This window comes from Dryobates pubescens, chromosome Z, assembly GCF_014839835.1.
Source record: "Dryobates pubescens isolate bDryPub1 chromosome Z, bDryPub1.pri, whole genome shotgun sequence".
Taxonomy (NCBI): Eukaryota; Metazoa; Chordata; class Aves; order Piciformes; family Picidae; genus Dryobates; species Dryobates pubescens.
In genome coordinates this window covers 42,560,919-42,587,158 of record NC_071657.1, presented here as the reverse complement: position 1 = coordinate 42,587,158, position 26,240 = coordinate 42,560,919, and the positions used below count along the sequence as shown (strand labels likewise).

General features: G+C 42.3%; 2 protein-coding genes across 2 annotated transcripts in view; both read right to left on the bottom strand.

Annotated features, from left to right (window-relative positions):
* The window catches only part of SMC5 (structural maintenance of chromosomes 5), a 74,764-nt gene extending 65,861 nt beyond the window's left edge, over nt 1–8,903 (bottom strand). Inside the window, exons 1-4 of the mRNA XM_054177766.1 lie at nt 8,869–8,903; nt 7,651–7,792; nt 5,069–5,121; nt 1,345–1,507 (exon numbers count right to left, since the gene is read on the bottom strand). Coding sequence (XP_054033741.1) covers nt 1,345–1,507; nt 5,069–5,121; nt 7,651–7,792; nt 8,869–8,903 — 393 coding nt within the window. The remainder of the gene's footprint in view (nt 1–1,344; nt 1,508–5,068; nt 5,122–7,650; nt 7,793–8,868) is intronic.
* Nucleotides 8,904–12,565: 3,662 nt separating this feature from the next.
* Nucleotides 12,566–26,240, bottom strand: part of MAMDC2 (MAM domain containing 2) — a 70,529-nt gene continuing 56,854 nt past the window's right edge. Inside the window, exons 9-13 of the mRNA XM_009905387.2 lie at nt 20,544–20,637; nt 19,442–19,594; nt 14,604–14,863; nt 13,333–13,417; nt 12,566–13,044 (exon numbers count right to left, since the gene is read on the bottom strand). Coding sequence (XP_009903689.2) covers nt 12,983–13,044; nt 13,333–13,417; nt 14,604–14,863; nt 19,442–19,594; nt 20,544–20,637 — 654 coding nt within the window. The 3' untranslated portion in view covers nt 12,566–12,982. The remainder of the gene's footprint in view (nt 13,045–13,332; nt 13,418–14,603; nt 14,864–19,441; nt 19,595–20,543; nt 20,638–26,240) is intronic.

Sequence of the window (26,240 nt, the reverse complement as noted above, 5' to 3'; positions counted from 1 at the left end):
GCTCTCTTAGCACCCTAGGATGGATCCCATCCGGTCCCATGGACTTGTGGGCGTCCAAGTGGCTCAGCAGGTCCCGAACTAATTCCTCATGGATTTCTGGGGCATTGCTACTGCCCAGGACAGAGGAACAGCTCAAAACCAAGACTGGAATAAAAGGTGTGCTTACTACTGCTGCAATGGCAGAGAGCAAATAATCCAAAATTTTCAACACAGTAATATTAACAGAATTGGCATTTATGTACTAAAGAAAAAAGAGTTTTAAATGCAAAATTTAAGTTTGCAGAGTATGCATGAATTCTTACTCTAAACAAATATTGTGAATATGCAAATGGAAATATAACCTCACCACCCTGAATTATTTGTTTGTGCAATATTAGCTTTCTAAATTTTATTGTTTGTTGGCACGTTTTTTTGAATGCACTTCTCCTTAAATAGAACAATAACCCCATATTTGGCTAGGCTCTGATAAAGCTTCCTGTTGCTACCATCCCTGATGATTCCCATGAACAGGGGAAGTCTTATGAAGGAGCTTGCCTTAACTTCTGTAAATGTGCAATTGTGAGGCAACTTAGTTATCTACACAGAAATCCTGACATGCTTAATATGATTGAGATATGGAAACCACTTGTAATATTCATTAATCTTGTCTGCCCTTTAGGAGATATTTTACATTAAGATGATTTTATTCTTGCGTAACTTGATTCTAAATATTTTCAAGTCATGCACTAAGTTCAAGAAACTGTTGAACCACTAACATTACCAAAAAAGCTCTAGTAGTAGGCTGCTGTTACGTGCAGAGTCAGCTAGGACTGGTTTCTTGGTTATTTTGAGAAAGAGTCAACTCCTCCCCCTCACTTACCAAGTACAGGAACCAGTCCTAAGGAACTGACTGGACATAACCAGAGGAAAGTGAATACAGAGAGACTAAGAAAGTCAGGCATGAAGAACTACAGGAAGCATCCAGCCAAAGGTACAGATAAGGCAAGATCTCAAGAGTTTAAAAATTTTCCCTGCAGATTTGTTGATTAGTAACATGCCTACAGCAGCACAGACAGGACACAGAGCTAACACTGTTAGTGTGGAGACTCAAACAGCACTGTAGGGAACAGCAGCAGCTTTCCTTTCAGCATCAGCTGACAAGAAGTATAAAGCCATCCAAATAGTAAGCCTTAAAGGTCACAGTTCCTCCTTTCTTTCACCATCGCACCAGTATAGCTAACTCATTGCTTTTATTCCGTGTGCTGTCCCTTTAAATTACTTCAGTGCTATAAAAGCTATGAAAGTAACAAACTCATCTTGAAACACAGCACTACCTTTGTAGCGCCTTCCAAAATTCATTCATACCTGAGGAAGAAACTGGCACAAATTGTCCACTTGGATGTTTAAGGATGCAATCTGCTCTTCTACAGTTTTCAGGGTTACTGGCTTTCTGTTGATAAACCATGATGATGTGTTGTTTGTCACTTGAATCTCACGTGTGATAACGATATTGTTGGGTACCTTAGATCTGATTAATAAAAAGCATTTATGGTTTTGAGAACATGCAGAGTTTACCAAGTGTCAAAGTATATTAGAGTTATAGTATTACAACTTTTATGTATCCAAATATTTAATAACGCAGACAGTAGCAGCAGATTCACATTTAAAGTGTCTGAAAAGGTCCAGTACTTCAATCATGAGATAATCTCATGGAGAAAACAGCAAGAATATCTGCAAATCTTAGAGGAAGTTACTTATATAAATGACAAACTCATGCTGGGAGTGTGAGCTATTTAAAAGGTGTTATAGATGTGAATAGTTTATATAAAAGTGGGGAGCGTTGTATGACTTTTAGTAAGTTTTAGAACTGGTATGTAGGAGGTGTACAATGTTATTCCTTTAAAATAAAAACTTAGTAGTGTACAGTATTACATCAACAAGCTGTGCATATACATTCCATTTGGGAATAAAAATAGTATTACACTGTATGAAAAAGGCTAATTTGCCTTCATTTTCTGCTTTTAAACATCAGCAAAGATGCATCAATTGTCCACTGGATTCTCTAGCTCAACATTTAGCTTCAAAAATGTAGTCTGGTTAAGATGCATCAATAACAAATGAGCAGTAACTCAGAAACTCTTGGCATTTTGGTCACCATCTTGATTTTAAAATTTCCAACTGACCATTCAGTCACCATACTACAGATGGAGGATGAGGGTTCATAACAATTTGGAGGCTGTGTACTTCAGAAAAAGTTCAAGTACAGGGGTCAAAGTAGTAATGAGTAATTCAACAGCTTCCTGTGTTTGGAGAGAGTGCCACCAGGATAAGAGCCTACATTTTGAAGACTGTATGGACTTCTCTCACAAATATCTGCTACTCTATTTTGTTAATCAGACCTCTTTCAAAAAAGCCTACAAAGACATAGAATCGTCAGGGTTGGAAGGGACCTCAAAGATCATCCAGCTCCAACCCCTCCACCATGGGCAGTGACACCTCACAGGTTGCTCAGAGCCCCATCCAGCCTGACCTTAAAAACTTTCAGGGATGGGCCTTCCACCACCTCCCTGGGCAACCTGTTGCAGTGTCTCAACACCCTCATGGTGAAGAACTTCTTCCTAAAGTCTAATCTGAATCTACCCCACTTCTAGTTTTGCTCCATTCCCCCTAGTCCTATCACTACCTGACATCCTAAAAAGTCCCTCAGAGCTGTCTTGTAGGCCCCCTTAAGATACTATAAGGCCATAGTAAGGTCTCCTGGGAGCCTTCTCTCCACACTGAATAGCCCAAGCTCTCTCAGTCTGTCTCCATAGGAGAGGTGCTCCAGCCCTCTGACCTTGTGGCCCTTCTCTGGTCACATTCCAGCACGTCCATATCTTCCTGTAACAGGGGCTCCAGAACTGCATGCAGTACTCAAGGTGGGTCTCACCAGAATGGAAAGAGGGGCAGAATCATCTCCTTCAACCTGCTGGCTATGCTTCTCTTGACGCAGCCCAGGATGCGATTGGCTGTCCAGGCTGCAACTGCACACTGGTGGCTCATGTTGAGCTTCTCATCTACGAGCACCAAGTCCTTTTCTTCAAGGCTGCTCTCAAGCCAGTCACTGCCCAGCCCATATTAGTGTTTAGGTTTGCCCTAACCCAGACGGGCAATGCCCTAACCTTGCACTTGGTCTTGCTGAACTTCATGAGTTCGGCTTGGGCCCACCTCTCCAGGCTGTCAAGATCCCTCTGGATGGCATCCCTTCCCTTCAGCATGTCAGCCATGCCACACAGCTTGCTGTTGTCAGCAAACTTGCTTAGGGTGCACTCAATGCCACTATATCCATGTAACATGCTTCTTTCTGTTACCATATTAAGGTCTTTTTACTACTTTAAGTCTCGATTTTAGTTACAATCCCATGGGCCAAATTCAACCAACACAGTACATGCTTATCATCAAATTTTAAAATACTTGTCAAAAAGCAATCTTCTCCACTGCTGTTCTCCTACCCTGTATGCTGCATTTCAATATTTTCTATGAGTTAGACAAAGGACTGAGTTACAATGCAACTTCTACAGTAAAAATGCTAAGTTTTCACACACTGCAAGTGTCCCTTCACACTTCAAAGTAATACAAGGATGTATCTATGTTGAAACAATCACACTGTTTACAGGAAACACATCCTACTTCCTGGCTGTATTGGTTTAAGCCCCACTAGGAGGGACGAGGGACAGGGCTACCTGCCCAAAGTGGCACAGAGCAACAGAGCAAGCCAGATCATATATTCTACACCATGCTGACGTTGTGCACAGTGTATGACAGGAAAGGGGTTGGCCAGAGTTTATGGGACCTGTAATATATTCTGTAGTTTATAATTTTCCCTTGCTGGGTTTTTTGTGTTTCGTTCCCAGTTTCCACCTGGGCTTCAGCCCTTTTGTTCCAGTTTGCTCAGTTCACATACCTTTTTCTTTCCTGCTTTCTTTTGTGTAATCTAAGACCCCTGCAACAGAGCAGTAAATTGACTTTATCTCAGCTAACAGCTCTACCTCCCCCATCAATCTGGGGGAGAGGAGAGGGCTTGTGAGAGGGGTCTGTGTTAAGCCAGGATGCTGACCCACTGCCTTGTCAGTCTCCAAAGAAAGTCTCTTTTGATCACTACCACAAGAACAGAAGTGGATAGGATTCTTTCAAAGACCTATTCAAGTATATTGTTTTTCCTTAACATAATTTTTGTCTTTTATGATCTCATCAGGGTGGCCAATGGTTATACAAATTAAACCAGGGTTTGGATCAGTTGATTAACACTACGTTTGATTTAGTTCAGGTATACAGATCACGTTAAGGCTTTATCAAAACGACCCATGCTTTTGCAGCTTCATTTTAAGATCTCCATAAAAACTCACCTATTTAGGAAGTATTTGGGTAGTCTCCCTTTAGTTGCAAATCAAACAAACCAAACAAGCAAAATCAAAGGGAGCATGTAATACTGTCCTGTAAATCACCAGCTACTTATGGAATTTTATACAGTAAAATGATTTTCCATTGTTCCAGTTGCTCTGTTTTGCAAAAGCTTAACAAGAAGACTGAAGTAGCAGGAATTAGCCAGATCTATTTTGCCTTCTTTTGTTTCCACATGTGATGTTTTCAGTAAGACTGCAGAGGAGCATATCAGCAGTGTAAGTGTAGGCAGAACATTTGATTACAAAATTTGTACTTGTCTTATCTTCTTATTTTCTTTTTAAAAAGTAACTTCCAACTACTATGTTATGATGGCAGTACTGACTGTATCTGAATCACTTAAACCTCACATGTAATAATAAACTAAACACACCATACATATTAATCTTTGTTTACACAATTTGTGTATCAAGACAAGGTAAAATGCTACAAAAACAAAAAGCAAGACCAGCACTGCTTATTTCTTGCATAATAATTACTTAACCTTAAAACCCTGAAGTCCTGGTTTAAAAAAAAAAAGGTAAAACAAACCAAGCTTAAAGAAGGACCTCTGTATGCTAGATTTTTTCCCCCCACAACTTTGTCAATGACTGCAGCAGGAAAATAATCTCATTAAAAATGCACAAGGAAATATAATTTTGATACTTACAGTTCAATTTCTACTACACCTTTCAAGCATCCCTGCTTTACAAAGAGACCAACCTACAAAATATAATTATATGTTATTATTGCAAACTAACATTGGGATTCTTTATGAAAATTTATGATTACAATCTAAAATATATTTTGGCTATGTATTTACTAAAGAAAGATATTATCATCTTCCTTTTAAACGGGCAGCATTAAAATTTCCTCTGCAGATTAACAATTTCTAATTAGCTGTAGCCTCCAAAACTGAACAAATTTATAATCGGCAGATTGACAGAGAGAAGAAAGTTCTCATGAATTCAGGGCACAAAGCAATACAAATGAAACACACTGCCAAATATCTGTGCTAATAAAACTGCCAATTCTAACAGTATAAAATTATACAAACACGAAAAGCCAATGAAAATACCAACACATAGTGCTGGTATACACTCAATTTCCATATTTACATTTGCTCAAGTCTAAGCTGCAACTAGAGGATAAGTACAATCATTTAGGTACGCAGATTCAGTGCTACAAAGATCTACTTAAACATATTCCATCCAACCAGAATGGCAACAAAAGCAAGGGCAAAGCGTAATACTGTACTACTGTACAGTACTACTGTACTCTACTGTAATGGCAACACATGATCTCTTGGGAGCAAAAAAACTGAAAATAGCCAAAATAATCACACTTCTATTTAAGTCACAGTTGGTGGCTCCACAGTTTCAGGTAATTTCTCAGGCACATAACAGGTATGTTATTTCTCTAACTTCTATATACTTGGAAATGTAATACCTTTTAAAAAATTGTTTCCCCTTTTGTTGGTATTTTTGAACAAATGTTACTTACCAACTAGGTGGCATTTTCCTACCCTACTGTGAAGGCTCAGACATCTTTAAATATAACCTCTTGTGTGCTCAGGTTGCAGTACAATTCACAGTATCACAGTATAACTAAGGTTGGAAGAGACCCCTAGGATCATCAAGTCCAACCTGTCCCAACAGACCTCACGACTAGACCATGGCACCAAGTGCCACGTCCAATCTCCCCTTGAACACCTCCAGGGATGGTGACTCCACCACCTCCCCGGGCAGCCCATTCCAATGACAAATGACTCGCTCAGTGAAGAACTTTCTCCTCACTTCAAGTCTAAACCTCCCCTGGTGCAGCTTGAGACTGTGTCCTCTCGTTCTGGTGCTGGTTGCCTGGGAGAAGAGACCAACCCCCTCCTGGCTACAACCACCTTTCAGGTAATTGTAGAGGGCAATGAGGTCACCCTTCTCTTCTCCAGGCTAAACAATCCCAGCTCCCTCAGCCTCTCCTCATAGGGCTTGTGCTCAAGGCCTCTCACCAGCCTTGTTGCCCTTCTCTGGACATGTTCATGTGTTTCAATGTCCTTCTTAAACTGAGGGGCCCGGAACTGGACACAGGACTCAAGGTGTGGCCTAACCAATGCAGAATACAGGAGCACAATGACCTCCCTGCTCCTGCTGGCCACACTATTCCTAATACAGGCCAGGATGCCATTGGCCCTCTTGGCCACCTGGGCACACTGCTGGCTCATGTTTAGGCGCCTGTCAATCAGCACCCCCAGGTCCCTCTCTGTTTGGCAGCTCTCCAGCCACTCTGACCCCAGCCTGTAGCTCTGCACGGGGTTGCCGTGGCCAAAGTGCAGCACCCGGCACTTGACCTTGTTAAATGCCATCCCGTTAGACTCTGCCCATCTGCCCAGTCGGTCGAGGTCCCTCTGCAGAGCCTTTCTACCCTCTAACAGACTAACATCTGTTCCCAACTTGGTGTCATCTGCAAACTTGCTGATGACTGACTCAACCCCCTCATCCAGATCATCAATGAAGATGTTAAAGAGGATGGGGCCCAGCACTGATCCCTGGGGGACGCCACTGGTGACTGGCCGCCAGCTGGATGCGGCACCATTCACCACCACTCTCTGGGCTCGGCCCTCCAGCCAGTTCCTAACCCCGCACAGAGTGTTGCGGTCCAAACCACGAGCTGACAGCTTAGCCAGCAGTTTACTGTGGGGGACGGTGTCAAAGGCCTTGCTGAAGTCCAGGTAGACCACATCCACAGGCCTGCCCACGTCCACCAGAGGGGTCACCTGATCATAGAAGGAGATCAGGTTGGAGAGGCAGGACCTGCCCTGAAGCCATGTTGGCTGGACCTGAGCCCTTGGCCATCCTTCAGGTGCACAGTTATTGCTGCCAGGATAATCTGTTCCATCACTTTCCCTGGCACTGAGGTCAGGCTGACTGGTCTGGAGTTTCAAGAATTTCAAGAATTGCCACTTCATAACTCTACCAAGTCAAAAAGTAGTCAAGAAAAAAGTCCTTTGGTTAAAGCCTTTGCCTGGCCAGTCTACAGGTTAGTCTACAATTTAGACACCTTGCACTTAATAAAAAGAAAGCAAGAATGGAGTCTTTTTTGTGTTACTTCCCCAGTTTCCAACTGGGCTTCAGCCCTTTTGTTCCAGTTTGCTTGGTTCACATACCCTGCCCCCAGCAGACAGTGCTCTTGATGAAATTCAGATTAAACATGAAAAAAAGAAAAAAAACAAACAAAACCACAAAAGCTCATAGTTACCTTATCAGCTCGCCCTATGAAAGAAGGTTTTCCAGCCAGTCCCAAGCAAATGGCACATATAATGCTTGACTTTCCTGTCCCATTAGCACCCACAATCATGTTCAGATTGGGTCCTGGATGTACTTCACAGTTATCATATGTTCTGAAACACAATCATTTTTTGAACCTTATATAAGCACTGTATCACCTTAAAAAACAAGTACCTTAAAACTATTCTGATTATATAACAGTTAATTTTATCAAATCTAGACTAAATCCTAGGGTTTTTTTAATATGATCACAGACAAAAGTACAATAAAACACTGTGGAATACTTTCCTACTAACCAATGTACTTACAGATTCACAGACTTCATCAGGTTAGAAAGGACTGCGAGGTCATCTTGCCCAACACCCCTGCAGTGAGAAGGGATGCATCCAACTAGATCAGGCTGCCCAGGGTCACGTATCTCAAATGTCTCCAGGGATGTGCCCGAACCATGTCTCTGGGTATCCTTTTCCAGTATCTTACCACTCTCATTGTAAAGAACTTCCTGCCTGTGTCAATCTACCCTGCTCCAGTTTAAAACCACTGCCCCTTGTCCTGTCATTACATCTTCTAAATAGTTCTTCCTCAGCCTTCCTGTAGGTCCGCTTCAGATACTGAAAAGTAGTTACAAGGTCTCCTTGAAGCCTTCTCTTCTCCAGTCTGAACATCCGCAATTCTTTCAGCCTGTCTTCATAAGAGAGGTGCTCCAGTCCTCTGATCATCTTGGTGGCCCTCCTCTGGACCTGCTCCAGCATGTCCATGTCTCTTCTGGTGTTGAGGGACCCAGAGCTGAACACAGTACTTCAAGTGACATCTCACCAGAGCAGAGTGGCTCTTTTTGTGATGCAGGCCAAGACACGATTTGCCTTCTGGGCGGCAAGTGCACATTGTTGACTCATGCCCAGCTTCTTGTCCATCAGTACCCCCAAGTACTTTTTAACAGGGCTGCTCTTGCTCATCCTGTCCCAGCCTGTACTGACCAATTTTCTTCAAGACCAATATACATATATATATGTTACATATGTAACAAATGACATCTATCCACATAACAACAATTTATACTGACATTGTGTTATTTCATGTATTAAAAAAGGCAGAAAATAGAGTTCAGTCAAGGCTGTACCATTTAATTCCATCTGCCCGAAGCACCACAGTCACAGGAGATTCCACTCATGCAACCTGTACAACGTACTTGGGTCTTAAGCTCTGCAATGTGGAAGTCCACATTGACACACCCTGCAGTAGGTTTCTTGAGTCACAAGAACCTAAAACACTAACCTGTTATCAGTGATTTACTTTTTCATAAATTTTATTACATATCTTTCATCATGTGCATCCAGCATGCCTACTGCAATAGTAATTACAGAAAGAAACCAAGCCCTAACACACAAATTCAAGACAAACCATCAGTATTGTCAGGATCAGTAACACCCCAAATCATTCAGCGTTCTGATCCTGCACTTCACCAAACACAGAGAAGAAACTGAGACACTAAGACCAAAGAACAAACACAAACGATTTAGTAAGACACAACCCATATACTTCAGGAAGAGAAGGTATTTGAACCCTTAATGCTGAAGCTGAACCTACTATGCTTGAAGCTTCACTTTAGCATGACCCACGAACTATGGTACTCAGTTGACCTGCAACTCTCAGCAAACCTGCTGTAAGAAGGCGGCCTGAAAGCTTCTACTAATAACTACAATAGCTCTAAACAGAATAGTATTCCCAATGCACGGAAGCTGGGGAAAGCATATGCAACACAACCACAGATACTTCATCCTAATGGCTCCCAAGGCCTGCCCTCGCTGACCTGTGCACATTTCCCGCACTCTCCCCTCCTCCACTGCTTGACAATCACTTAACAAAGAGAAAAAAAAAAACACGCACGCATAGGCTGACATGGACTACAGGCGTCACTGCCTTAGGGAAAGCCGGGCCGACACAACCACCAGTGGACAACGCATCCCCACAAAACTGCATTAAGAATCTGTGGGACACTTAACTCCAAGAGCAGGGCCCCTCCCCTCTCTGAGCAATGCATCACCTTCCAGGAGGAAAAAAAAATGCTTCGCGCGCTCCCTCTTACAGCCTGGGTACCCAAGACCTTATTATGGTCCCCTGTCAAGAGTCGTCTCCTCGCTCCGTGCACCACGGCGGGGAGCAACCACAACGAGAACGTCCGTAGCTTGCCAGCTTGACGCTCCAGGTTTGGCCCTCCTGGCTCAGCCGCCAACTTCCCAGTCCCACATCCGCCCGCAGGCTCCCCGAGACCAATGGCGGCCGCTGGGCCGCCGCCACCTGGGAGGAAAAAAACGCCCACCACTCACTTACAGAAAGTTCTCCATGAAGATCCTGACAATTGAGCCCTCGACGAAGCGTGGCCGCGCCACAGCGCTCTTCACAGCCCGCTGTCGGCCACCAGTGCCTAGCTGAGAAGCGCCAGGGCGGCATTTGCCCATAGTCGCCCCCGCCATCTTCCTCCCCTCTGCCCGCACTCAACCCCTCAAGGTGGGGACACGCCCCGCGCCTCGCTCTCATTGGCGAGCGGCAAAGGGCGGGCAGGAAAAGAGGGCGCTCATTGGGTCACAGGGCGGGACTGAGCTACGAGTCAGCTTTTCGCCGGCTCGCGGTGCGCCGTGCTGGAGAGACGACGGGCGCGAGGCTGACTCGGACTCGATGTTTTCGGTTTCGGGCCACGAGGCAGCAGGGGCCTGCTGTGTTCGTGTTCCCTGCTGCTCAGGTAGCCGCAGGGCCTAGCGCGCGTGAGGCGCGGCCTGGACCCGGCCCGGCCGGCGAGAGGAATTGGTTCCCGCCTCGCAAGCCGCACCTCCCTGCGGAATGCTACGGAAGGATAGGCCCCGGTGTCTGCGCCGCGTCCCCGGAGGCGGTCCCCCCAGTGCTGACCATTCAGAAAAGAGGCCAGGACTCCTGTCTAGCATGCGTCTCGGAGGCCCCAGCCCAGAGCGCACTGGGCAGGCCTCGGGAGTGCAGGTTTCGAAGCCTGTCCGCTGTCACTGATCGCTACCGCGAGGCTTTCCCACTAGGTGGCAGCACAGCCGAGCAGTTGGGGGCCGTGCTTCAGAGGTGCGCGCCTTCTGGCTGTCCTCCGTCCCCCTCCATGGGAACAGGCTTCGGGGCCGGGGGGGCGAGTTCTTGTTTCCATATTCCAGCAGCTGTCTCATTTTGTTTACTTTTTCTTAATTTTTATCAAGGCAACAGGAAAAACGTGTTTCACCTGTGTTACTTCTGAGATCAGGAAGTCTCTAGGAACATGTCCTTTAAAAAATACCCTAAAGCAACGCATGTGTAATTTTAGCACTTTGACTGCTGGGCGTGCATCAGAGTCACTGAGACTGCTGCAGATGCCGTCATTTATTTTGTTTGGTTTTGTGTTTTTTTTTTTCAGGCCAGTGGTTCCTGCTAGAGCACAAGGCCTCATAACTAGGCAAAGCTGCAATGAGGGACCAGCAGACTCATTGAAACTGGTGAAAGAGAAATAAGAAACTGCCTGTGCTTAAGTGAAATTATGTAAAGGAATTGAGACATAACTAGAGCGATATTTTCCTATAAAGTTTACAAAGAGAGTATTTTCCCAGTATGAGCCAGATACTTGACATGTAGGGAACTTGCAAAGCCACCTGTACCTAGCAACTGTTACCAGCAATACCCCTGCAAAGACTGAGACTGCCGTGAGACATTGTAACAGCATGAGGATGGTTGTAGCAGAACTGGGACCAATGAGGAAAAATTAATTTAAGGCAGGTTGCTTATTTGAGGGGAGTTTATATGAAGGGGAGTATGAGAGCAGTAAAAATGTTGTTCCTGATACGGGGTGGGGGGGGAGGAAATGGAGGAAGATTTAAGATCCATTACAATTATTGTCCAGCATGAATGCATATGCACACACATAGTAATAAAACTGACCTGCACACCCAAACAAGCTCACAAGGACATTGGACAGCCACTTTGGGTAACTCACTGGACACTACCAAGTCTACGTCCAGAATACTTGGTGTACAAGAATAAAGCAGCATAGAAATGCACCCTATTGCTACATAGTATGGGGAAAGGGGAAGGGTACTTAAATTGAGATAATGTAGTTCATAAGACTTGTGATAATAGCTTTGTAATAGCTGTGCATTAGAGTGCAAAAATTATATAATTGTAAATTAATAATGGTGTTGTGTCTATTAGTTAGAATATCGGTTGGTTTATTTGTTAGCCACGTTTTACTTAATAAAAATCTTAGTCTCCTAAAGTAGTTATGTCTCAATCCTGCAGACCAAAAGGGTAGAGTTGGGCTCATTGAGTGACAGTGACTTCCAGACAAAAGAGAAGGAGGTGGTAGATTAAGGAACCATTTCAACATATTCCTACTAGAGACTGCTGAAGATTTTTGGTTTTCCCAGAATTTGTTAGCACATAAACTCTAGAGCAGAGGATTCAGATTATTTTTAAAGTTCTATTTTATTAGGAAGTTAACAATTTCAAAATAAAGCCTCACATACAAACATATAAGATCTTAAAAACTAACAAGTTGTTTGAATTTAATTACCTATTCATATAAATGCAAGACATCTATGGTTGGGTAAAATATACACACATTCTCTGTGAGTGTACAAACTGATTTATTAACATATCCCCAAGCAAACATGACTTGTATGCCAGAAATCTGCAAACTGTTTCCTTTCCTATAGTTCAAAATGTCAGCAGCTTGCACTGAATTATACTGAAACATAAAAAGTGAGTTTGTTATTGGCAAGGATGACAAATATATTTGTTACAGCAAAAGAATACAAAAGCAAAAAAATTGCCTGAAGTGTTGAGTCTCCCAGAGAGATTTGTCATCATGAATGCACTTAACCTGTAAGTTGTTATTAGTATCTAAAACTCTTTTTTTGTTTAGTCTTAAATTCCTTAACAAAAATCCATTCTGTACCCAACACAAAACATTCACTGAATGCAGATTAAGACAACACAATATAGAATTTTAACTGTGCACTTTTACTTTCCTCTTTTTACCTATATATCAGAATGGTTAAAAAAAAATGCATTCATGATCTGTGCCTTTATATAATAACTGATACAGCATGCAAAAGAGAAAAAGTATTGTTAAAGAAGAGTCTAAGAAGCCCTGAGTCATTAATTTCATTGCAAAGGTGAGGAACATGAGTGCTCTGAGTTCTTCCTATACATTGGTGCATATTCAAACCAGTCCAGGATTTACTTCAAAAATATTTTAAAATAGGCACTTTGTGCAGTTTCTTGCATACAAATCTTCATTCCTTCCAGCAGGACTGTATTTAATACTCAATTTCATTTAAGCTGTCAGGATAACCTGATGACAGTTGAATTTCTTCCACTTCTAGAATACAAAAAAGCGGGGAATAATTCAATTATTTTTGCTTTAATTGTACATAAGAATGTATAGGACAAAATGTAGCTACCATGCCAGATTGAGCACCTTTACTAGTCCAGATCCTGGGAATGGTCTTGCATCTTATTAGGAAAAATTCTGCGCTAACCAAGCAGCATTCTAAATTCAGATCCATTCAGTGGGGATTCAAGGGAAGAAGCATTGCTTGTCTAATTACAAAAATCACTGTGAGTTGCTGGGTGTCTCCTAAGAGAAACAAGGTATGTTTAAACTTACCTAAACATGGTCCTGCCTGGAACAGAATATCATCAATAGCAGTGTCACTTCTGATTGATACACCACGGATTGCCTCAACAATAATCTGTGAAGGTAAGACACAGCTTTTTATGAATCCTACATGAGAAAGAACTAAAACAAAAAAAACCCCAAACAACAACAACAAAACCTCATGCAGTCTGTTCAAGGATGTAGAGTGTCCTGAAAGTCTGCTTACTGGAAAGAAACTTAGGTGCTTCATTAGTGGACTGACTGCCTTGGTCAGAGAAACTGGATTTTGCTATGCCCAAGGAGGCAACTTGCTCTCACAGGATTTTTCAAGAAATTGCCATGGGCTATAGATCACAGAAAAATTTTCTCTAGTGATGTGGCATTTCTCTCTTGCTTTTCAGCCCAAATGTGTTGGTCAGTGCTGCCCACATACAGAGGCATGTCAACAATATTACGCTGTGGTCCTGCTGATGAAGCTAAATTTACTTTTCAATAAAAGCTTTCTTAGTTATTTGTTGTTGGGGTTTTTTTGGTTTTTTGGTTTGGTTTTTTTTTTTTTGGGGGGGGGGGGGGCAGTGTTTGTTTGTTTGTTTGTGGTTTTTTTGGTTGGGTTTTGTTGTTGTGTTGTTTTGGGTTTTTTTCTCTCCCTAATTAATTTCCAGAGTCTTACAGCAAAGTGATTAAAAAATCCACACAACATCTTTGGTTAGGGATCAGTGCTATTTTATGCCCAGTGCTGTTTCTGTCAACAGCAACGTCTCCTTCCTCTGACAGAGAAACTGTAGCTGGCTTTGTCTCTGGCAATACTGAAAGGATGGCACTCTAGAAACTAAAGGCAGAGCTCTGGCTTCGCATCATCCCCTTCCATTGGTGCCACCTCAGAAAGATCATCCTGCTGCAAGAAGCAGGCATTTTATCACAGCTTAGTGGTTATGTAAAATCTAGACAGGGCTTTAGACAGCTGAAAGAAATTGCATCCAAATAAATTGATCCAAATAACAAAAAGTCACCACTACTGACAGGAAATTATGAGAAAACAGCATTTAAATTATATTAAAACATATATGGGTTTTTTCCAAACTTGCAGCATGTTCACATCTTTAATAATTTTCTCCCTATCTTCATTCATAAGAAATTACATGTTCAGCATGTTCAGGTGTCCATTCGATGCTACCAACTTCTAAACATTAATTTATTTATTTTTAATTCTACCAAAAACTTGCTTTCTAGCACACAGTTTAGTTCAACAGTCCATTTTGACTGCTTTTGTTTTTTCTTACCTGGTAGTTTCTGTCACTTTGATATTCTATCACTCCCCTGAGCCATGAGATGCTTTGTTCCCCTGTTCTCCTCCACAAAGGAATCTCTTCATCATCACCTTCCTTTTTTAGATAAACACTTAATAATCCAGTTCCAGCTCCATACATGTGATAGAAAAATGTCAAGCACTGTTTTCCAGAGGTTCCTCTTAGTGATCTTGAAATCAGGTATGCTCTCTGTCCATAGACCATGTTGGATGCCTCTATATACATGTAGTACCCTTAAAAGGACATACAAACAAATATTATCAAAGTAGAATGCATTCTCCCAGCATGTCCATTATGCTCAACATACTCATTATGTAAAAATTTGTGATTTACACTATTTTGAGAATTTTATGTTGTAGACTGTTATATTTATGAACTATAAACATCTGCAATATTGTAATAATTGTGTAGTGCAATAAACACTAATACTTGTGAATGCTAATATAAGAACACTTAAAAGTTTGTTCATGTCTGATGAAATACATAGCAACAGAAAGGGATACAAAGCAAGAAAAAGTAATAATTTTCTTAAGCACTCTGGCATTGGAATTCAGAGACAGCTGCATGTACATCTCAGGGTACAGTTTAACCAGTCGTTGGAGCTGACGTTATTAACAAAGTAAAGTAATTTCAATGCCTCTTTTAAATTACATAAGGCAGGAATAATATTTTTTTCTTCTGTGAACAAGTTTCAAAGACACAAGTAGGAAATCTAGACACTCTAGACCCTGCCAAGAACATCTTCACATTGGCACCCTTTGACTGGAACACGCTGCAGAAGCCACCTCCTCGACATGCTGACACCTCTTATTGGGAAAAGATTTTAGCTTATATATGTGGTTGTACTTTGCTGGTTAAGGGCTGATAACGAAGAGTGTAAGAAACAGCCGCTCTGACCAATAGTTATTCTGGGTTAGGAACGGCTTGGTCTAGGGCTGCTAGGGACTTCTGCTTCTGTTTGCTACTTCCTCTGGCAAGGGCTTTGGTGTATGGATGCTGAGAGGGATATGCTTAGGATATGCTTAGGATATGCTTCTGTTAGCTGCTCATCTGTAAAGGGCTTCTGGGACTTCTGTAAGTGGGTCTCTGAGACTCTGTAATGCTAGAGTTTTTACAATGCAGAAATACAGGACTTCGGAGAGGACTTCTGAGATTCTCTGCTCTCTGCATTTCTGGAATCTCGTTGCTATATGACAACAGGGTTTGTGCCTTCATTCATCACCCAATGGCCCCCAAATTGGGGGAGAAAAACAATAGAGAGGAAAGGGAGATTTTGCTGAATGTGCACAGAGCCTTCTTTTTAGATAAACAAGAAACAACATAGAATCATACAATGGTAGGGGTTGGAAGGAACGTCTGGAGAACATCTAGTCCACCCCACCCCCCCGCTAATATATATACCTAGATCAGGTTGCACAGGAACGTGTCCAGGTGGCTTTTGAAAGTCTCCAGAAAAGGCGACTCCACCACCTCTCTGTGAAGCCTGTTCCAGTGCTCCTTCAGCCACAAAGTAAAGATTCCTTATGTTCCAAGTGAAACCTCCTATGTTCTAGTTTGTTCCTGACTCCCTTTGTACTGTCACTGGGCACCACTTAGAAGAGACCATCCACATTCTCTTGATATTGGACTCTCTCCAGTAACTCTCTTTCTCTCTTAAATTGGGTAGCCCACAACTCTTTTAAACTGGGCAGCCTACAACTGGACACAATATTCCAGGTGTGGCTTCACCAAGGCACAGTAAAATGGGAGGAGAACCTTCCTTGCTCTGCTGGCTATACTCTTCTTAATGCACTCCAGAACATCATTTGCCTTCTTGGCCAGAAGGGCACATTGCTGCCTTATAGTGAACTTTTCCACCAGGCCTCCAAAGTCCTTCTCTGCTGAGCCACTTTCCAGCAGGTCAGCCTCTGACCTGTACTGACGCATGTAGTTATTCCTCCCCAGATGCAAGACTCTACATTTGCCCTTGTTGAACTTCATGAGGTTCACCTCTGCCCAACTTTCCAGCCTGTCAAGTCCTTGCTGAATAGTGGCAGAATCTTCTGGTGTGCCCAGCCACTCCTCCAAGCTTTGCATCATCAGCAAACTTGGTTATTGATAAGTATGTTGAACAAGACCAGACCCAATACTGACCACTGGGGAACATCACTTTTTACAGGTCTCCAACTGGACTCTGCACCATTGATCATGACCCTCTGAGCTCTGTTGTTTAGCCAGTTCACAATCCATCTCTTCTGACGCATGCTTCCTGAACTTGCCTATGAGGATATCGTGGGAGAGAGTGTAAAAAGCCTTGCTAAAGTCAAGTACGGCATGAACATTGCCATCTTGAGCCCCACCCCCTGACCCTTTCAGTTTAAAGCTTGTCTCACCAAGCTGGCTAGCCTGCTGCCAAAGATTCCCTTACCTCTTTGAGACAGGTATATTCCATCTCTCCCTAACAGATTACAATAGTGAACCATTGTCATAAAAATCTAAACCATGACAGCACCAGCCACGTGGCCAGGAGCCGATATTCATTATGCATCTATTTCTGACAGCCCCCTTTCCTCTTAATGCTAAATGAAGAAAAAGGTAAGTTGGGCACCACTGTTTTTCACTTGGACCCCCAAAGCTCTACAGTCTCTCTTGATTCTGCCCAGGTTCTGGCACATAGTGTCATTCATGCCAGTATGGAAGAGTGAGTGTGAGCAGTAGTCAGCATCTTTAATGAGCTCTGGCTCCCTCTTGCAATGCCTCGAATCTTAGCTCCCAGGAGGCAGCAGACCTCTTGCGAATCCCTGTCGGGTCAGCAGATGACAAAACATATGTTATTCTATTAACTAGATACTATCTAGAAAACTTCCAGTCTTCCACTAGGAAGGAGGGCAGATCCAAATGACTCAGAAAATCCTTTTTAAACCTCTGTAAGCTCAAGTTCACAAGCATTATACTGAAGTCAGTGCTGCTGTTACTGATGTCCTTTTCTTCAGGAACTGAGCACCAAATGGAGTGACACAGTTTATCATTTCAAAAGTCACCAGGTGTGAGGCAATTCTGTCCCCTGTATGGAGACAATTCCTGCATGGTCACTCATGTTAATGTTAATGGGATGTCAACTGCCTAAATAATTTAAATCACACAAGTGAGGTTGTAGAGCATATTTTCCAGACAACGTGTGTGGGACCTCTTTCATTATCCATATTTTATTCAAGGTTTGAAAAGGGAGATGTTGATGTAGCAGAGCTACCCAGCCATTTGTTTGCCTTTTAGTTTCAGGGAATCATAGAATGGTTTGGATTAGAAGGGACCTTACAATCAAATAGTTCCAGCCCTCCTGCCATGGTGGGGACACCTTCACCTAGATCAGGTGCTCAAATCCCCATCCAGTCTGGCCTTGAACACTTCCAGGGAGGAAGAATCCACAGTTTATCTGAGCAGGCCTGTTACAGTGTCTTACCACCCTTACAGTAAATAATTTCTTCCTAATATCTCATCTTGATCGACTCTTTCTTTTCAGTTTGAAACTATTATCCCTTGTCCTATCGTTAAGTCCCCTGACAAAAAGTCCCTCCCCAGCTTTCATGTAGGGACCCTTTAAGTACTAGAAGCCCTCTATAAGATCTTCCCTGAGCCTTGTCATATCCCACCTAGTGGGGTGAGGGGAGTGACTCAGATTCACAAATCCCCTTCGTATGGATTAAGGTAAAAAACTACTCACGATCTATATGCAAACATCAATATTACTGGGAGATTTCTGTAGAACAAATACTCTGTTAAGTGCTGGCACTCACACAACTGTATCTACCTAAACTATGCAGCTTTATGAGAACTGAAGGTAAGCCTTGTGGTATGCAAAACCTTTGAGAAAAAAGAGGGGAGGTAGGGGAGGGCAGGGTAGAGAAAAAGAGAGTGAGAGAGAGTCCTGGGTCCAGCACCATAACTACTGATGATGGTGTTCAGTGCAGAGAGAAAGTTCCCACACTGACTTGTATGTGTCCGGATTTATAGGGCCCAGTTCCTGGAGTGGCTGAGGCAACAGTACTTTTTCATGACATGGCAAATCAAGAGAAGTCACCCTAGTCCTCTCCTTGTGATTTCATGGAGTGTTTGAGACACCAGTGCCAGTATTTTTCACGATACGGCAAGTTAAGAGAAGGGATACTAGACCTGCTCCTCATAACTTCCATTTTGTCCTTCTCTTGGGGCAATATCCAAGCTTACAGTACAGCTATTTTATGTTTGTCCTTTGCAAGCCTTCTCTTTTCCAAGATAAACAACCCCACCTGTTTCAGCCTGTCCTTATGTGAGAGGTGCTCCAGACTTCTGATCATCTTCATGGCCCTTCTCTGAACTCACTCAAGTAGATCCACGTTTTTCTTACACTGCGGGCCCCAGAGCTGACCACAGCACACCAGGTGTGAATATTTGTATAACCTAGGGCTTCAGAAAAAGGATTCTTTCCAAGGTCTGCAAAGTCATCCTGTCCTTTTTTTCTCCCAAAAGAAAGGGCTACTTTAGGATATGATGACCAAATTACCTCCTTGGTCTGCAGATAATTTGGATTAAACATCAGACTCTCAAAATGATTCATGGATCCCTAGGAAACGTGTTTACTTCATTTGATTAATAACTGTGCCACGGTCTAGTCATGAGGTCTGTGGTGACAGGTTGGACTCGATCTTTGAGGTCTCTTCCAACCTTGGTGATACTGTGATACTGTTCTGAACATAACAGTAAAAACTTTCTCTGTGTTCTAGGTTATCATTTCCAAGTATTTTTGACAAGCTATCAATCTCTGTTCTCAAAGTTCAGTGGGGATCTTGACTCACCTACCCCAGTAGTGTGGTCTCCTTTTGGTCCCGTGTAAGAAGTGGGAGTTGGACCCCTTCTCCTGTGCCAACTTCCACGACCTCTCCTCTTCTGGATAAACATACACTCATCTTTTTCAAAGGTACACTCTCCAGGATTGGGCAACAATACATCTATAAGAAGAATACATTATTTAAAATGGCAAATATATTAGAGAGATTTGTGGAGAGATTACACCTAATGGATTGCTTTAATTCACCACCAAAACCACTTCTAGCCACCTAGCAATACTTAGTCACAGGCTTATAAAAGATACCTTCCAAATGATGTGCAGAACGTAATTTAATTTTATTCACAGCTTTGAGGAAATCTGTGTCCTAGTCTAGATTACTATCATGTACTAATATTCTATAAAACATCTCATCATAGCTCTTACTTTACAGTGGGTTCTACCAGTGTAATTTTCTTCACTCCTCTGGGAGAAGAGGGGAGGAGAGGAAAAGGGGAAGGGGAAAAGGGGAAGGGGAAAAGGGGAAGGGGAAAAGGGGAAGGGGAAAAGGGGAAGGGGAAAAGGGGAAGGGGAAGGGGAAAGGGGGAAGGGGAAGGGGGGAAGGGGAAGGGGAAGGGGAAGGGGAAGGGGAAGGGGAAGGGGAAGGGGAAGGGGAAGGGGAAGGGGAAGGGGAAGGGGAAGGGGAAGGGGAGGGGAGGGGAGGGGAGGGGAGGGGAGGGAAGGGAAGGGAAGGGAAGGGAAGGGAAGGGAAGGGAAGGGAAGGGAAGGGAAGGGAAGGGAAGGGAAGGGAAGGGAAGGGAAGGGAAGGGAAGGGAAGGGAAGGGAAGGGAAGGGAAGGGAAGGGAAGGGAAGGGAAGGGAAGGGAAGGGAAGGGAAGGGAAGGGAAGGGAAGGGAAGGGGGAAGGGAAGGGGAAGGAAAGGGGAGAAGGGGAAGGGGAGGGGGAGGGGAAGGGGGAGGGGGAAGGGGAGGGGGAGGGGAAGGGGGAGGGGGAGGGGGAGGGGGAGGGGGAAGGGGAGGGGGAGGGGGAGGGGGAGGGGGAGGGGGAGGGGGAGGGGGAGGGGGAGGGGGAGGGGGAAGAAAAGAAAGGGAAAAAATCCACATGTGGTCTTACCAGCAGCCTGGCAGTTTCCAAGCTGCAATGATATATCATCCAGTGCCACAAGTCCACAGTCCCAAAAGCTTTTACACCAGCTGACAAAGACAACCTGCAACACAGGAATGAAGTTTCAGGTATCTAACAAAAGTTGGCACTGTTAAGAGTCTGAAACTTCAGATTTTTTGCTGATATTTTTGATACCCACAGAACAGAAATTATTAATCCACTTTGTTTTGGCACATGTTAATACTGCCAGTGGCTGAAATTTCAAATCCAGTGGCATTCAGATGTATGTTGTCATTCAACAGAAAGTGTTTCCTCACTTTTACATGGAGAGGATGTAGCTCTGTATGTAGTTTCTATTTTATTACGAGCACCCATGGGTTTTAGTATTTGACAAAACATGACTCACTGAGGCTGTTATGGGTTCCCCCCCACACTCCCAAAAAAATTAACATGAACAGAATAACATGAACAGTGCAAATGTCTTAATCTATCTTACTCCTACAACTGGAAGTTTTTATCCATGCAAAAATCAATTTAAAAGTGTAATGCAGAATGGTGGCCATGAGATGGCTGTGGCAAAAACAAACAAACAAACAAACAAAGAAAAATGGAGATAAGATGAAACTACTGCATAAATTGGAATTGTTCAGAAATAACACATGCCCATGATATCACAGAGCAGGCAGCTGGAAATGCTAAACATCATTCACAGTCTTCATCTGCGTTTTTTAAGATTAAGAGTAGTGTTCAAGATGTTTTATTTGACTGCACATTAGTTCTGCCATGGAAAATACAAGTCACTCATGACATGACATATTACAATGTAGAAAAACTCTAAGGTTTGCATCTCTCTTCTCCCAAGGATGACACAGATCTGTCCAAATACAGACAACACAATGAGGTTTAGTTTGCGAAAATACTGTTGGCAGTTTTCTTTGACTAACTTCAGGAAACCATCAGTCTGACCACTGGGGTTATGACCACAACCTGGGAGGAGCTTTTCAAAGAAATTATTTTCTGATGAGGTCTGAGCTAGTGACTGGAGAAGCATGAATGTCACTTCTAAGAGTTTAACAATCTGGAAGAACTATAAACACCTCAGCTACATATTTGAGGTTAAATGCTGACAGATTCATAAAAATACAGAGAAGTTCTTAAAACTAGTTCATTGTTTTATTTGTCCACTGTTAACAGGCTCAGCAACATCTCCAGTATAGTAATTGTACTATATTTTGCTAGACTGCTTTGCTATTTAGTGTTTATTTGCCCATCTGCTTATAAAAGAGCTGGGTACATTTGAAGTATGTATGCATTATGGTGCTCCACACATTATGTGGAGCAATTTTCACAACCATTTTCCATTCAATGCTACTAATCTTGGTAATGAGGATTATCTGCCTTGTAAACTGTTACAGGTGTGGACTTGAGGAGTGCGTATCTACATGATGCATAACTGCTCAGTGTATAGTGGCCTAAAATTGGCCCATTTTTAATTTATTTTTCCCTGTTTCCCCCCCCCCACCTTCTGTAGAGCTCTGTCTTAGCTTTAAGGTTTAACAGGTCAAAAATTCTTTCCTACACCTTTAAGTTCATTCTTGAGGAGCAGATGCAATCTGTTAAAAAATGATAGCATCTCTTGGAGAAAAGAATACAATAAATATTGATGTTAGGTGGATGCCATTCACCAAAATTTTAGTAAATGCATTCTGGTGACCATTTGTAACAAACTAGAGACATATAGCTCTAAAACTAAGAATCTTCAGAAAACCACATATTAAAGGGTGAAGTCAGTCCTCAGATGTGAAAAAACATTTCCACAGTGTGGAATCATGTTGTAAGTGATGTTTTCCTATTGACATCACTGGGAGTAGGACCAAGTTCTTTGTTCTTAAATTGCAATAATTTATTCCATAGAAGGTATGTAATTACCCATCAGATCCTGCAGAAAACCTTCCATTTAAAAAATATCACAATAATTGCTGGTCTCTCAAAGACCATTGAATAAGTAGCCTTTGTACAACCAAAGGATTGATCTGTTTCAGTGACACATAAATTTCTTCAGATTTATAATTTGTAGCTTTAGCATTACTAATTCTCCACTTGTTTTTTGTGGTGTTGAATGATGTGCTATCATGAGCAGACCTCATAATTGCACAGGGATGGAGAAGCTTGTGCCTGGGAATGTGAAGTTTCCAGTATTAGCTACAGTAAATGTACTGAAATCGTTCATTATCTGTTTGGCTTATTTTGTTGTTATAGTCTTGATTTACTCCTGAGCAGTGAGAGAGTACACATTTTTATTCTCATGTCAAATTTATTCACTCTTCTTTAGTCATAAATGTCTTTTTTTTGGTCATACAGGGTCATCTTTGGCTACTTGAAATTTACCTAGCAAATTTGTATCAGTTTGGATTTACTCAGGTACTCATTTTCATCCTATGTCAGTTCTCTGAATCCTGTCTACTGTCTCAATAGAACTAATCTCATGATGCTTTACACTTGTTCTTCTTTTGAATGAAAATACTTCCTAGGCAAATCTATCCAAAAGAAATTTTATGAAGTTATTGGTTGGGGTCATATTTCTGCTCAGCTCACATTTTCTTCATAAAACATGACAGATGAACAACATAGTAATTGTTTCAAACTAGCTAACAAATCTTCCTGGACTTGCCATGCTATATTGGAAGCAAATTAAAAACATTATCAAAAGCAAGCCCTTGTTGCCTCTGTTACTGAAAAAATAAAACACATTTTCCTCTCATGCCTCTTTTTGCTCCAAAAATAGGACACCACCAGGGCAATAGTTTCCTACCAAATCATTGCCCCAGATTCTGTAAGGTGGTTTATCTATTTTCAAGGACATAATCAATGTTCCCAGGCAGCATCCTCAAAGTACAATAATCAGTTCTTAGTATTTATCCTGGATTGTATCAGTAATGAGTGATGTCAGAGTTTCACTTCTCTCAGGATATGATAGGTTGTGCTACTGACATTGAGTGAAGTAAAAGGGACTTCTCTGCATCTCTACAAAAAGATATGAGTTAAAACATATTGAATTCTCCTCTTTGGGGAGGAGAAGAAAGTCTAGGACATGTGCAGTCAGGTACTTCCATCGAGAAGTGTAAGGAAAGACTAATGGGGAAACTTGTAAAAGGATAGTTGGAGGGAGCTGGCTGGCAAGCAGAAGAAAAGGAGAGAAGATGCTCCCAGATTCCTGCAGGTTTTTTGTACTTTCTTTCCTACTTGTTTATCCCAGAAAATATAGCTCTTGCTTAATTAGAGTCAGTGTAGACACAAGACTCAGTCTGTCACTTAGCCAATGGCATACAGTTCACAGAAACTGTGGCCAGCAGGAACAAGTTGGTATTTGTTCCCCTGTACTCAGCACTGTGAGGCCACACTCGTTCAGATCTGGGCCCCTCACTATAAGAAGGACATTGAGGTTCTGGAGGGTGTCCAGAGAGGGCAATGGCTTGTGAAGGGCCTGGAGCACGTGACCTACAAGGAGTGTCTGAAGGACCCAGAGTTGTTCAGTCTAGAGATGAGGAGGCTGAGGGGAGACATTATTGCTCTCTACAAATGCCTGAAGGGAGGTTGGAGTGAGGAGTGGGCAGCCTCTTCTCTTTGATGACAAGCAACTGTGGTTTCCAGCTGCACTAGGGAAGGTTTAGGCTGGATATTAGGAAACACTTCTTCACTGAAAGGGTTATAAAGCACTGGAATGGTCTGCCCAGGGCATTGGTGGAGCCACCATCCTTGGAGGTGTTTAAGCACCTTGTGGACCTGGCACTTTGGGACATGGTTTAATGCTGACCCTTCAATGCTGGGTCAAGGGTTGTACTGGATGACATTGTGATTCTGTATTCTGCGATTAGGTTCAATTTGTTAAAGAAATGCAGTCATAGTGGAGTCTGAGGTGTTTGCTGAGTTTTTTTGAGAAACAACTATTTTAATTTCCATACAGTGACACAAAGCTCAGTATCACAAAATCCAAAAATCATCTGTGTACCTGAAACAAAAGTGTGATGTGACACAAAGAAGCAGACAAGATGTTTTCACAAAACAGAGAGACTGACTTTTCAGTCAGTTACACTACCACACAGCATGTGGGAAGTAGAGAATCATTCTGATTGTCCCAGGGCTGTTTGATACAAACATTATCAATGTAGCACAAATTAGTTTAATTAAACCAGATTTTAAACAGCTTATTTTTCTTTGGATTAAACAGTCAGAAACTCATTATCAAGAACACAAGTAAGCTATTAAGCCAAAATTAAAATGTCTGCAAGCTTTTGCCATTTGAAATAAATGGATTTAAAATGGCACTCACCAGGCAAGTTCAATTTCTTGCCATGTAAATACAATGAAATTCTCTAAGAAAAATTATTATTTAAAAAATATTATGAAAGCTTCTGTATTAAGTAATTGGATTCATTGTTAATAAGCTTGTGACATTCAAACAAATATGTTTGAAAATCTTTCCTGTTCAAGGGCAAATGGGTCACAGAAACAACGAGAAACGTGAAGCTAACAGAACAGCCTAGGGCCACAGGCTGTTAAATGCTGCACTTGTATTCACTGAGTTGCCCTGTCTGGCAGAGAATACAGCCTGCACAGAAATGTATACAGGACACAAACAGCCTCAGCTGTCTCCCAGGGTCCTCTCAGATTTCCATGTCTGCTGTTGTGGCTTTATCCTCTTTTCAGTGGAACAGCTTCCTTGGTATCCAGAAGGAAAGGAAAAGGAAAAACAAACAAACAAACAAACCACCAAAAACCCCAAAACAACCCTACTATAAAACTGTAGCTTATTCCAACATCATTAGGTTTTGTATCTCATTGTGGGAGGACTGATCAAAAGAACAATACTGAAGAGCTCCTTCATTTCTGCATTTGACACAAGCGAGGGGCTTCTAGAGGAGGAGGAGATAAGGAATATGATGTCTGCTTTCCTTCACTTGACATCTGCCTGATATGAAGAACTTTATACTAGCGACTCAATCACAGGGTTCTAGGTCTTCGTATATCTGAGACTGCTTTAGTCATTTACCTGTGGCTTCAGTGGGTGAGTGGGAGACACAAAATTCCCAGCAGCAAAGAGGAATGCTAGAATTTAATACTGAGCATCATCACAGTGATGATGTGAAAACAGAGGTACAAAGACTTTCATATCAACCTCTGTGAAGGAGAGGTGATAATGGATGTTTAGGGAAAACAATAGAAGAAAATAATTAACCACAAATCTATTTGTGATGTCAAATTATGTTCAGCCCACAGAGCAATGAACAACTTGCTGAACCGGTCACATCTGTACCATTATGTTTATAGTCATTTTAAGTTCTATTTCTCATGAATTCTCCTAATCCCTTTCTAAATGCCTGCATGCTATTGGCCTCCAGAGCATCCTGCAACAAAGGATTTCAGAGCTTAGTCATTCCCAAGGAAGGCCTCGGTTTTGTTTGTTTAAAAACATGTAAATAGTGAAGTGCAGCACTTGAATCACTTGATTCTGTTTACTTACAACTGCAACTAAAATTAGTTATGAAGGAGAAGTGAAAGCAAAGAGACAAAATCAAGGAAAGACAGTGAAGAAATAAAAAACCAACCTGGCATCTCAGAAGAAGAAAAGTAAACTGAAAGAATAAAAATCCAAGAAATGCTGCCACAACTATTCTGATGGCAGTATGGTGGGCTGTTATGATGCCA